Genomic DNA, 13,799 nt, shown 5'->3' on the forward strand with positions numbered 1-13,799 from the left:
TAAATTCAAAATTAGTTGTTTATAAGCAGGGGGAGCTGTCCTAATTATTAAATTCCTATGAGGCAGTCCCATTGGATCATTGTAATATTTGTCTGCGGTTCCTATCATAATGGCAGTCTTCATCACCTCCTCCTTTAGTCTCATGATACAATCTCTAAGTGAATACCAGGGTCTGTGCTCAGTGGGCCACATAGAATCAGTAGCATATCTCTTATTGCATCCCACAGCGGCTAATGCCAACAGAGTAGTCCTGCTATCACCATCTCCTTGCTGATGATGTTCCCTAAAAGCTTGTTGAACTAGAGGATCATGGCTGATACCTATGAATCTCATGCAGTCTGTCCTATCTACTGATATTCCACTGGCCCCTTGATCACTGAGTCTTACCATCCAAGATATCAATGGTTCTCCTATTCTTTGGCTGAATCTACTCAAAATATCTGTGACCTCTTGCGGTGAGAAATCTTCCTGAATTTCCCTTGTAACTGAATCTTCACCTCGGGTTTCTGTCTTCCTCCTTTGTATGGGTCGAGCCCTTGTCTGATCATTTAACCATCTCCTATTCTCTGTGTGAGGCACATCCTGAACCCCAGTAGTGTTTTGTGCCTCAGCCCCTAACATTGTCTCATTCTCTCCCCACTCACTTCCTCTGCCACCATGGCTAGGACGAAGCAGGCAGTCAGGCTCTTTCTGGGCTGGGTTGAAATGCACTCTGGGCTTTTTTGGTCTCCTGTTGCTCTTAGCCACATTAATAGAAAAGTTCTCATTTGAGTCAGTTTGGTCTCCTGCTATCTGAGATTCCCCTTCTTCCTGTGGGGTAGGAGTGCCCCCATGTCTTTCACTTAATCTCAATCTTTCGTATACTAGCCGGTAGGCTGATAACACTATCCAGCTTTGCCTAGATAGTGATGCCCCTGACTGAATCCCAACTTCTCGTAAACACTTTTCCAAATCCCTAGGATCTCCTCTCCGTAGCCTTGGTTCCCAGTTTTCACAGGGTCCAGCTTTTTTAGCCAATTCTTTTGCTAGGGAGGAATAAAATGGATCCTCCCATCCTGGGATATTCATCTCTTCCTCTGGAATTGTTCTGCTTCTAAATAGAGATCTTATACCTAGCGATCCCATCCTCGTCGCCAAATGTATTAGGAGGGCAGAGTTTATAATCTCAAAGAGGATCATAAACATGTCTGAAACGTTCGGAACCGCCGGATATAAGAAACTCTCAAAGTAGAAGGCAAAAGAATCAAAACATATATTTAGGCTCCACAGTAACCAACCCATGAACCAGCAACCCCATTTTGATATATTGATCAAAGGCTTCCAGGCCCAATAAGTACGCCTTGAAAGAGTAACCAGGAGGCTACAGAGAAGCATGATTGCGTAAAGCAAAATCATGCTTCCCCCTCTATGGTAATAAGATTACCCACTGGCCTGAAGTCTTTGTTCAGCTTCCTCCCGTAGGTCAGCTCTGCTACTGGCAGCTCCTGCTTCAGCTGTGTCTGTGGCTGTGGCTGTGACTGCAACTGTAGCTGTAACTGTAACTGTAACTGTAGCTGTAACTGTAGCCGTAACTGTAGCTGTAACTGTAGCTGTAACTGTAGCTGTAACTGTAGCTGTAACTGTAGCTGTAACTGCCTCTGGCTCCAACGGGAGCTGCTTTTAACCATCCAGCTTCTGCGGGGGTGCAAGGCACGCCGGGGAAAGCACAGGCCCCCCCCCAATCTGCCCAAGCAAGGCGAAGGGGTCGACCAGAAAAGCACAGGTTTTTTCCATCAGCTTAAGCAAGGGAAGCAAGGTGAAGGGGCCGACAAGCTTACTCCAGTCCAGGATACAAACAGCATTCAGTTCAGGGGAAAAAGCCAAACTAGTCAAGGGCACCCGTTGACTAAGTGCTAAGGAGCCCATTTTTGGTTGCCAATACAACAAGGTAGGAAGGCAAGGACAGTATGTGGTATGTACTGATGGAAGGAATACAATGAGATTGCAGACATGAAAATTTTAAAGTGTTTTAAATGTAAAATGTACCTAAAAAAGAAAATTAGATATAGATATTCCTTTCAGGCAACTAGGATAATTTAGTAAATTTAATATTATTTTAATTCAACAAACAATTCAATAGATATTTCAAAGTGCCTGTTATGTGAAGCACTGTACAAAGTGCTGGGGATGGTGGGGTACAATAATTTAAAGATTATGTAATCTCCGACCTCAAGGCACTTATGATTTAATTGAAGAGATATAATATGTGCCCATATGAGTATGATAAAATATAAAATATCAAGAACAGAGGAGAAATGTAGACAATGGACTACAAAAATTAGGAAAAAAGATCGCTACATAGGGAGATCAGTCTAAGCTTCATGAAGGACATGATACCTGAATTTGGTCTTGAAGCAGAGAAAGGATAATAATACAAAAAGATGGATAGAAAGTATTATGCCATAGGGCACAACCCGCACAAAAGTGTGCAAGCAGGGGAAGATTGAGAGAAGTTGTCCAATTTGGCTGGATCGAAGATTGCATAAAGGATGAATAGTATGAAAAAAGGCTGAAAAGAGAGACTGGTCCTGGAATGTGGAAAGTATAGAAGACCAAGTAAAGGAGTTTGGTTGTTGTTGTTATTTAAGCAGACAATGAGAAGCTAATAAAGATTTCTGAATAGAAGAGTCATCTGATGAGACCTGTGTATCTTAACAGATTAATATAGTAGCTATGTGAAGTATTAATTAGGGGTGGCAAAATGATGGTCTTTTTAGAGCCTATAAAAATAGTGCAGGAGAAAAGTGAGGAGTCAGAATAATTGGAGAGCAAAGGATATATGCATTTTAGAGGTTGGATGAATCAGAAATCTTTTTTCACTATTGTAGTGGACATTGTTGCAGTAAATTTGATAGGAGTTGGCAGTTGATTCAATGTGTGAGGTAAGAGAAAGGGAAGAGTTAAAGATGATTTTAATCTTTGGATGATCCTGTTATTTCACTCTAATCCATAAATGCACACCAGCAGTCACAAAGATAGGTATGAAGCAGATCTATCATGATCTGTTTTCTTCATTGATGACAGTGGATCTGTGAATTGGTCCAACTATTCTGGAAAGTAATTTAAACCTTAAAAGTCACCAAACTGTGCATACCTTTTGACTACTAGGCCTATACTTAAAGAAAGTAAAAGAACCCCTAGGTAGAGAATAATTTATAATAATTCATTTAGTAGTAGCAAAAATGTGGAAAATAAGAGGATGTATATTCAACTAAGCAGTGGCTAAACAAATTATGATATATTAATATAATAGAACATATTTTAGCATAAGAAATTATGAAATGGGACGATTTCAGAGAAATCTGCAAAGATGCATGCACTGATACAAAATGAAGTGAACAGAAGCAAGAGAACAACTTATATAATAGCAACATTATAAAAAAAAACAACTTTGGAAGACAACACTTGAAAATATTATCACTGTGCAGTAACCAACTATGAATCCAGAGAATGGAAAATGAAACATGCTACCCACCTGACAAATGATGGATTCAAGATGCAGAATTAGATACACATTAGACATTAGACATTAGACATTAGATGTGAGAATTCATTTTGATTGACTATGCATATTTGTTACAAGGACTTTGTTTTTCTTTTTCCCTCAGTGGTAGGGGTGGGATGATGAGAGAGTATAGAGGTAGAGTTATAAAGAAGAGAAAGAAAAGAGCGTCATTGAGGCAATCATCTTTTTGTTATGAATATGTAAATATTCACTTTATTTGGTGTTTGTTAAGTTCAGAATAAAAAAAACGACAGTGATCCCACTGCATATCACATGTGTGATACAGGAGGAAGAAATGGCACTTAAAAAATAAAATCCAGCAAACTGTCTGCACTTGACTACAGACAATACAATTTTAAAGGCAAATGAGATGGTTTTCAAGAAATTTCAGTGACCAAAACACTAAAACCGTGGAAGAAAATCATGGATGATATTATTACCCAAAAAAGACACCTGAGAAGACATCAATAATCTATTGTCCTATATGTCTACTTTCATATCTGTATAAAATCTTTATAATATGTATTTTACTGAGCATATATTTGAAGAAAATATGAGAAAGGAATAGACAGGTTATATAGCAGACACATCAGACACATACAGCAGTTTGGAAAATATCTGAGGGTTTTAGTGGACTTCAAGTTCATTATGATTAAGCAATTAAGCACCAAAAAATGCTGTGGGGTGGGGAAAGTATAGAAGACCAAGCAATAGACATTTCATGATTAAGGAGCTTCCATGATTAAGGAGGTGATAGTTGTTTTGTACTCTACATTGGTTAGACCATGACTAGAGTATTGTGCTCAGTTATGAAAACCTCAGCTTATGAAGGTTCTTGATAAACTGGAGAGCTTACAGAGGAGGAACATCTGTATATGTTGTAGAGACTTAAGTCAGATGAGGTTTGATTGAAGGTACTGAGTATGTGAAGCCTGGTGAAGTGAAAACTCAGGAAGGACATGATAGCTATTTTCAAGAATTTGAAGGATTGTCATGTAGAAGAATTATTAGACTTATTCTGTTTTTTACCAAGAGGAATGAGTAGAATTTGCAAAGGGAAAAATTTAGGTTTGATTTCAGAAAAAAAGTTAAAAAAAAAAACAAAACTGACTAATAATGCCATAATACTTTCTCCCTGTTTGGAGGTCTTCCAGCTTGATGATCACTTGTTGGGTATTATATTCTTTTTGGTTATCTACCAAGTAGCTTCTGAGGCCTTTGCCAGCTTTTCTATTAGTTCATTCCACCTGCAAGTCTTCAAGTTTTCAGTCTAAAGCTGCTTTAGGGATGGGCCTTTTCCCCCTGAACTACTCAAAGTTGTATCAGTTTTTAAGACTTTCTCTTTTCAAAATAATGTTTTCCTTGTTTGAACACTGATATTTGGATCTAACTTTGTTATCTATAGCTTACTTTTATTCTTGTTCCTTAATTTTTTATGTTGTATTCTATCTTATTTTGTTCTTTTCTTATTTTTGGAGGAAAAAATCTTGTAAAATTAGTTCTCTTGAACATGTGATATATTTCTTCCTGACATCTTGTAGCTCATTACCACATTGTTATAATATTGAAACTTAACAAAGATGTGTCTGGGTGAAGTCAATGTTGTATTTTTCTTTGTTGTGTCTTCTGAATTATGAATCTGATCCTGGTTTTCAGCATTTGGAGGAATGTTTTTATACAATTTGCTGAGATATAATGACTATATTCATTTTTCTTCCCAATTTGGGGGAAGTTTTATAATTCATATAATTTTAATTTTATAAGTTTTTGTAATTTAATTTTTTTTCCTCCCTAAATCTTTTACTTCTTTTTGCATTACTTACAAATTTTTTTCTAATTCAGTAACTTGCTGGGATTTTCCCCCCAGTTTTCACAGATACTTCTGCCATTCTGTCCTCAGGTTAAAAATATACATTAAAAAATTAATTTCTACTGTCTATGTGCAAAGAAGCTGATATTACTGTAGGCTGACATATTTCTCCACTTGTTAAAAAGATCAAGTGTTTGCTGACTGAGACAGGTTCCCTTTTGGCATTCTATTTTGGCAATTGTTTTACATCCCATGATATAAAAAAGTAGTTAATAAATGGTAACCTAGCAGAGCTATCTCTTTGACAAGTCATTTTTTTCTAGTTCTCTTTCCTAACCCAACTGTCCTACTCTCAGTTTGCAGGATCAAGAAATAATGTCACGTAAAATCAAGCATTTACTAAGTATCCACTATGTATTAGGCACTGTTCTAAGTTTTGATGATACAAAGAAAGAAGACAGTTCTTCCTCTCGAGGGGCTCACAATCTAATGGGAGCGATTACATCCAAATTATGTACAAATAAGATATATACAGGATAAAATAGAGATATCTAACAAGGGGAAGGCACTAATACAAGGGGGACTTGGAAGGGCTTCTTATGAAAGATGATCTTTTACATGGGATTTGATGCAAACCAGAGAAGCCAGGAGGCAGAGATGAGGAGGAGATTTGCAGGCATAGGGGACAGCCAGTGAAAATGCCTGATATTGAAATATCCTCTATGAGGAACAACAAAGAGACCAGTGTCACTGTGGGTCATACAGCATGTGGAGGAGATTAGAGTATAAGAAGACTGGGAAGGTAGGAAGGAACAAGGTTATGAAGAACTTTGGATACCAGAAGACTTTATATTTGCTCCTGGAGACCTGATAGGCTGTTACTGGAGTTGATTTGAATAAGGGGGTGATAGGGTCATACTTGTACTTTAGAAAGATCAATTTAATAACAGAGTAGAGGAAGGACTGGAGTGAGAAGGTCCTTGCCATGGGGAAACCAACCAGAAAGATATTAAAATAATCCAGGTGATGAGGGCCTGCACTGGGGAGGGGTAGCAGTGTCAGAGGAGACATGATGTGAAAGTAAATAAGAGGATGATCTATAGTGTCAAAGGTTGCAAAGAGGTCAAGAAGGATGAAGATCGAGAAAAGGCTACTAGCTTGGCAATTTAAAGACCAATGGTGACTTTAGAGTTTTCATTGAATGATGAAGTTGGAAGTCAAAATGATAGTTAAGAGGAGAGTAAGAAGAGAGGAAGTAAAAGCATAGATTATAAATGGCCTTCTGAAGGAATTTAGCCACAACAAGGAAAAGATATGGGATAATAACTAGTGGGGATAGACAGATCAAGTAAGGGTTTTTTTGAGAATGAGGGGAGATATGCGTATATTTCGTGGGTAGTAGTGGACCCAATCAGTAGTTTTATTTTCTCTAGCTTTGTTAAGCAGGATGTCAGTAGGAACAAAGACAATGTATAGGGAGAGTCATCCAAGGCTGGGGCTCAGCAAGGCAAGATGGGCAATAGGATGAAGGGGTACAGGACTTGATAAGAAGTATAGTGTTTTTCTTTAATAAAAAAAGAAAAGAATCTTGAAGACTGCCATATCTTCAGATTTTTTAACTATGACATAAATACACAATGTACTTTTCAACAGGTGATGCAAGTTACCAAGAATCTGCTTGCATATGGCATGTTTTCCTAGCAGGCAGGTGTGTTCACTGTCCAGCAGCTATTAGCCTGCCTGATTTGGATAACAATCAAAGAAAATGATTTTAAGATCACTGTATCACTATATTGTATCTCTCCTCCCTACAAAATATTCCTTATTGATATATTTTGCACCTTAATGGGACTGCTTTTATCCTTCTTCCCTCAATCCTTCATATTTTTTCTCACCTTCTCAAATGTTCTTTCTCCAAAAATAATTTTTAAAAGTGTATTTATTTACTAAACCATATATTCATTACATTTCCAATAACATTTTGTACTGATTTCTCTGGTACCTCCTAAATGAGCTTCTCTTTTCTATCTTCTCTTTGTTTCCATCTACCTTTCCTGCATGATCATAATCCTGACACTGACTGTTCTCTTTCTTCTTGATTTGGAACAAAAGATACATTACTTATCTCCTTGTCTTACCTACATGGGCTTATCTGAAATCTGGGTTACTATGTATATATTTACTATATACCTTTACTTCCTTTTTAAGATTTCCCATCAGTCCAGAGATTTACTTAGCTAATTTGGGCAATTTCAAGATCATTGTATTTGCTGCCTCTTGAACATCTAGCAAAAAAAAGATTTTAAATACTTTTTCAGTATAGGTGTAATTGGTATTCTTAGCTGTTATAGAGTAAAATATTTCTATTCTTTTCTTGGCAGAATTCTCATTTAAAAAGCAAGAAGATAAACCTCTTCCATCTGAGGTAAAGGGTACATGCCCTAATAAAAGTCACTCTTTTTTTAAACAAATGAATAACATGTTTATGAATGGAAAGGGGGAAATGTCCAAAAAGGTATCACCTTTTACACAGTAAATATAGTGATGTAATTTTTAGTGAGAACATCTGTACAATTAAATGTGCTACAGTGGTGTCCTGGAACAGTTTAGAGTAGGACTTCCATTCTTGAACCATAGGAAAAAGAGGCATAGCTCTTGTGCATGATAGATTCCAAGATGGGATTCTCAGGATAAGCCACTAACAACCCTTACGAAATCCTTATCAAACACATATCCAGGGTTCTGGAAAGCAACCTGGAAACACTTACTCAATTCCTTTCTATTGTCAGATCCCATTATAATAGCAACTTTAGCAGTTTCCAGGTAGCTCTCTCACAGGACTGAAGACAGTTATGAACTTACTCTGGGTATTCCTAAATATGTGTGTAAATGAATATTAAAAACAATAACACATTCCATTCATGAGAAGTTTAAGTACTATAAAGATAAACCCTGCATTTTATAGAATTGGCTATATTTGTATGGTTTGGGTCAAGTCAAACATAATCCTCATTTATTTTCTTTGTATAAAATGTCTTCATCATTATGAAGGTTTGAGAGTGCTCTGTCAATAAGTGGTGCTGATCCATGACCAAAAGATAGTAGATATGGAAGGGTAGATGCTAAAATAATTTTTAAGTGAAGTTATATATCACTGAAATAGGCAAGATCACTAGATCACTGTGTCTTTGAAAAGGCAACCTCCAAAAATAAAGTTACATATGGAAAAGATAAACTTTCAGATAGAAAGAGATGGAAACAGAGAGACAGAAAAGAGATAGCAAGAAAGAAAAAAATTAGGGAAAGAAAGAAGGAGAAATTGTTAATAAATAGGTTCTTAGGTCTATATCCTGCATGACTAAGGAAATAAAGGGACAACTAGAGCCATAATATCTAAAGAAAGCTTATTGAGATTAGGTAAATAGGTTCAGACTCCTAGTTTTACAACTATGATACAAGCGAATTGTATCATATAAATAATTAAGACTTATTCTTATGTATCTCTGTGGAAAGTCTGCACTGATGTAGTACTCTGGTATACAAGGATCTTTTTATTAAAAACATTTTACAGCATTTCAGATTTACAAAATTAATAAAAATGCAGCATATTCATTTTCTAGAACTCCAAGTCTTGAATTAAAAACATTTTCATGTGGCATCCACTGAATTGTGATTTTGAAATTTTTGATATCTGGGAGAGTTACAGTTTGAAATCAGATCATTAGAAAGATAAGAAAGGGAGTAGTTTAGAAGTATACTGCAAAGTTCTTCCTAAGTACATTGAGTGGTACAAAATAGTATGCCACATAGCTAGCCAACCTCTTAGCTTCTTCCTCACCAAAAGTTTTCACTGTAATTTATTGGCGGATTTTCCCCATAAAAACAGTATTGTACTTTTATAAGGAAAATCAACAGAAAAAACAGGATTCACTTGTCAGAAATTTCACTTAACAGCTAAGTCTGTTAAATTATATCTCACAAAGCAAGGTATTCCCCTAGCCTGACAAACACTAAAATACAGTTTTCAACTTTGGAGGGTTATGTTCCATTTCTCATTTGGTTATTCAAAATGGAATAACATGATCTCCATAGAAACATTTTATGCATAGTGATTCGATTCTCAGGCCAACCATAAAGACCTGTTTTAATCCACGATGTACTTGAAGTACCATATTTCACTAACCTAACCAGTCACTATGTGTAATAAGGCATCTATCAAGAAATGCTCGAAATTGGGACCCAGGAGCATAATCCCCTCCTCAGGCACTTCTCCAGGGAATCTTCATACTACATCCTCTGCTACTCTCCCCACCCACCCCCTCCTTCCCTCAGCCCATGGCCTGGGACAGGGACTCCACACTATGAGGACGGGGAATGGGGGAAGGGGTGGGTAGGGTGAGGCATGAAAAGTGTCCTGGGAGTGGAGAGCATTAAGGGGGTTTGGGGTAAGGGACTGTAGGGGCCTGGAACAACCCTACCAGTGACTGTCGTCACTGAAAAGCTCACCCAAGTCCTAGGGCAACTTCCCACCACTACTTTTCTTTTCTTCCCAGACTTTCCTGCTTCCTTCCTGTTGCTTCCAACCAGGGTGACTCTATTCCCAGGTCCAACTGTAGAACAAAACAGTCTCCCCGCTTCTCCCCTGACTATCCTTGAAGCCAAGCACACAACATTTTTGAGGTTTTTTTTTTTTTTTAAAAAAAAGGTTTTTGTTGCTAGTAAGATTAGGGAAATGGGATAGAAAGGCTCTGCCCTAGCTTTCACCCTAGCCCTCATATTCCTTTTCATTTAGATCCAGGGAAAGACTACAGAGCCTCACAGAGATGCTGGTATTTATGTAGTGCTCTCAGATATGCAAAGCACTTTAGACATATACTTTCTCTTTTGCTTTGTTTTGCACAAAGCACAGAAGTAAAATTTATGTTAGATTGAAAGTAAAACCAGGCCAGGCCACCTTGGGCATTTCATCACAGAGGAGTAGAGAGTGAGGGTGGTGCTCTGATTCAGAGGAGTAGAATGGGATCTTTGGGGTGAAGGAAATGGGATGTTTCCAAGGAGGCCTTCCCAGGGCTGATACAATAGTAGTGAGAAGGGAAGGAGGAACTGACTGACCTGGGAGGAGGGGAGGGGTGGATGAGGAGGGAGGGGGGATGGAGATGGGGACTGGCAGGGGTACGGGGAAGAAGGAAGAACCATGGTCACACCAGCAGGAATGAAGCTTTCCTATGGCTATTGAGTATCTCAGGATATCCATTTGTATACAAAGTATTTACATAAATTGGGCCTCCATAAATTGAAGGACAATAATTGTTCTTCTGTACTATGCCTGACCAAGGGAATTAACTTTTATCTTTTAGAATCTTTAGAAACCTATATGAAAATGAAAGTTATATAAAGTAGCATGATCCCTTTTTGGGATCTCAGGCTAATAGAGAATAGTCACTTAAAGGCTTTATGCAATTGATCCTTCACATTTAGCACAATAATTACAAATATTTAATAATAGGGTTATTTGCTATGTTAAAGGGTATAAATAATATTTTTTGATGTTTATTTTTGATATTTACTAATTACCAATGAATACTAAGTAGTTTTGTTTAATTCTTCCTAGTTGCCTGTCAAAACACTTGAAGTTAAGAAAAGCCTGTCACTGGTAGAAATGAAAGTGGAGCCTCCAGATTCATCTTTGATTATTCAAGAAGATGCTGAAACAAAAAATGAAAGCCTTCCTCCTGAGGAAAGTACCCCTTTACCTCCTGTTTCATTAAAAGAGAAAGATATTTGTGTAGAATCTATAGATGGAAGAGATGATAAACTAGTATGTGAAAACATTGAACCTGAAGGAGAACTGTCAGAAGAAGAAATCACAGACTCAACTTTACCAGAAGTAAAGCCACAACAGAGCTATACAGCACCAGAAAGAAAGGACTCAATTCAATCAGAAACAAAATTGAAAAGTATCATTTTAAGTCCAGATAGAAGAAAGATAAGCATAGATGAATCTGGATTAGAAACAAAAAAGCAAATTTTAAGGCAAGAAAGCAGAAGGAGCTCAGAACTTCTTCAGGATCTAAAAGAAGACACTGAAGCAATCACAAAGGTATCTGTGTTCGCATTAAGATTGCACAACCATTTAACAAAAATAATCATTTAATAAAACAACAACAATAACAAACCCTTAAAAAGACATGGAAAACATTTATACTCTCTAAGGCATATATTTTTCAAACTCTTGACATTCTGATCACATTTCTAATCCTACTAGAGTCATCTGAGACACCAGCAAAGTGACTTTTAATTTTTAAAAATGCCCAGAAGAAAATGAACCTCCAAATTTTTAGTCCTGAAAATTTAAACTTATAAAGTGAAAGCAAACTTCCTGAATAGTCTCATTGTTTTAAACAATATAAAAAGTGGGTTTAAATTGTTGTATTGTATATTTTAAAACTAATTGTTAATTCAATGAGTGCGTTTTATGTATTTTAAAAACTTTGACTTGAATAAAAGCTAAAATGTTGAGAGGCTTGATGCAAGAGGAAGCAATTAGGAGGCTGTTGAATTAATCTAGGTGAGATGATGAGGGCTTGAACTAAGGTGGTAATTTTGTGAGTAGAGAGAAACTGTTGATTTCAAGAGCTGTCATGAAATGAGAAACAGGGAAATTTGGTGTTCTTTTATATGTATGCGCTGCTTATATGCAGTCTTTCCTAGAGTAACACCCTGCCTAGAGGTATTTGTTGCCAATTACTTTATTTATCTTCCATCCTCAATTCAGGCACTTAGGTATGTTTTTTTTATCCACCTGGGGGTGGAGCCAGGCACCTTAGCTCTTCTTTGGTCATTACCTTACTGATACAGTCAAAAGGTAAAGAGACCACAAAAGGGCCTGAACCCGGCAACTGTGGCAAAGAGGAGTCATTAGAAAAATGTAAAGCAGTGATTCTTGGAAAGACAGTCAGTAAGTTTCCATGGCTTGATGATTAGCAGCTAATTGATCAGTATTGGGAATTTAAATTTTAGTGTTTTATTTTCAAAAGATATTCTTGGAAAAAATATCAAAACATCAAAGGCCATAGTTGAAATTAGTCCAGCAACTTGATCTACACTTTGGTACACTAATGGCTTACATGGGTGTGATAAATGAAAGGGATGTTAAATGGAAGGGGTGTTAAATTGGTATGATAAATGGAAGGTAAGTTTTAAAAAGTTTTTAACAATCATTTTTTAAAATTTTGAGTTCCAAGTTCTCTCCCTCTCTCCCACACCTCCCCCTCCTTGAGAAGGCAAACAATTTTATATCATAGGATTATTGTGAAGAAAACACTTTGTAAGACTTAAAACACTATGTAAATGGAGCTATTCTTAGAAAAGTTGATATGATAAATGGAAGTTTAAAATCTTGGCAGTGCTACCAGAAATGATCTAAGCCATTCTGGTAGAAAGTCCTCATTCATTTTCTCATGGTTCAGAGGTCTAGTATGATAAATGCTTTCCATGATGCCATTCCTTTTTTTTTTTCTCTTTCATGTAAATTCTTGTCTAGGCTTTGGAGAATGGTTATATATCCTTAATCTAAAAGTCAGCATCACCTCTTCTTCTCTGCCTAACCTTCCCTAACAGTATTTTCCTAACTCAGTATTCTGCTCCAGTGTGCTGGCACTTGTTAAAGCAGTTAAATTTCAGTTGGATTTTTTTCATCTTTATGTAAGTTTTTTTTAGAAAGGCGAATTTTTAAAAACTTTCAGTCACATAATAATGCCAAGTTGGTAAAAGCGAATTCTAATGATATCCCTGTTCACTTTTTCTTGTCTGCTTCAGGTGTCTATTCCTCGACATGTTTCCTTTAGTATTTCACATGAAACCATAGAATTACCATCAAATTCAGGTACATTATTGTTAATACTTCAATACTTACTATAATATTATAAATATTTAAATTATTGTATAATATTTAAATCATTGTTCTGGTAAAACCTGAAACAAGAATTCAAGGCATAAGCTTTCCTATTTAGTTTTGAATTTGAAAACAGAAGTTTTGTCCATTACATTAAATGATAAATGGAATATAAATAACATGAGATTAAAGTATTGATGGGAAACCTAACTGCTTTGAATAATCAAATAAAAGGAGAAATAGATAAATATATCTTAGGAGTCATCTAATTTAATACATTGCTTGGTGAGTTTATGAAATCATCCTTGAGATGCTCAAACTAGCTATATTGTTTAACTAAACTATTGAAAAGTTGTAGAGGATAAGGTTTCTAGACAGGTGAGAGGCAAGAAATTGCCATGGGAAAAAAATATTTATGTTTCCAGAGGTGCTCTTCAGTGAGTAGACACAGGGGAAGGGCACAAGGAGGTACTATGAATGTGGAAATGGAGCATGACTAGAGCAGAGGCAGCTTCCCAAGAGCAGCAGCTTGCCTTGAACATGGGTCTCAC

General features: G+C 36.7%; 1 protein-coding gene across 1 annotated transcript in view; it reads left to right on the forward strand.

Moving 5' to 3' along the window:
- Positions 1-13,799, forward strand: part of C2CD6 (C2 calcium dependent domain containing 6) — a 121,367-nt gene that overhangs the window by 100,941 nt on the left and 6,627 nt on the right. The window contains exons 12-14 of the mRNA XM_036756414.1: positions 7,736-7,779; positions 10,966-11,454; positions 13,173-13,239. Coding sequence (XP_036612309.1) covers positions 7,736-7,779; positions 10,966-11,454; positions 13,173-13,239 — 600 coding nt within the window. The remainder of the gene's footprint in view (positions 1-7,735; positions 7,780-10,965; positions 11,455-13,172; positions 13,240-13,799) is intronic.

This window comes from Trichosurus vulpecula, chromosome 4 (assembly GCF_011100635.1).
Source record: "Trichosurus vulpecula isolate mTriVul1 chromosome 4, mTriVul1.pri, whole genome shotgun sequence".
Taxonomy (NCBI): domain Eukaryota; kingdom Metazoa; phylum Chordata; class Mammalia; order Diprotodontia; family Phalangeridae; genus Trichosurus; species Trichosurus vulpecula.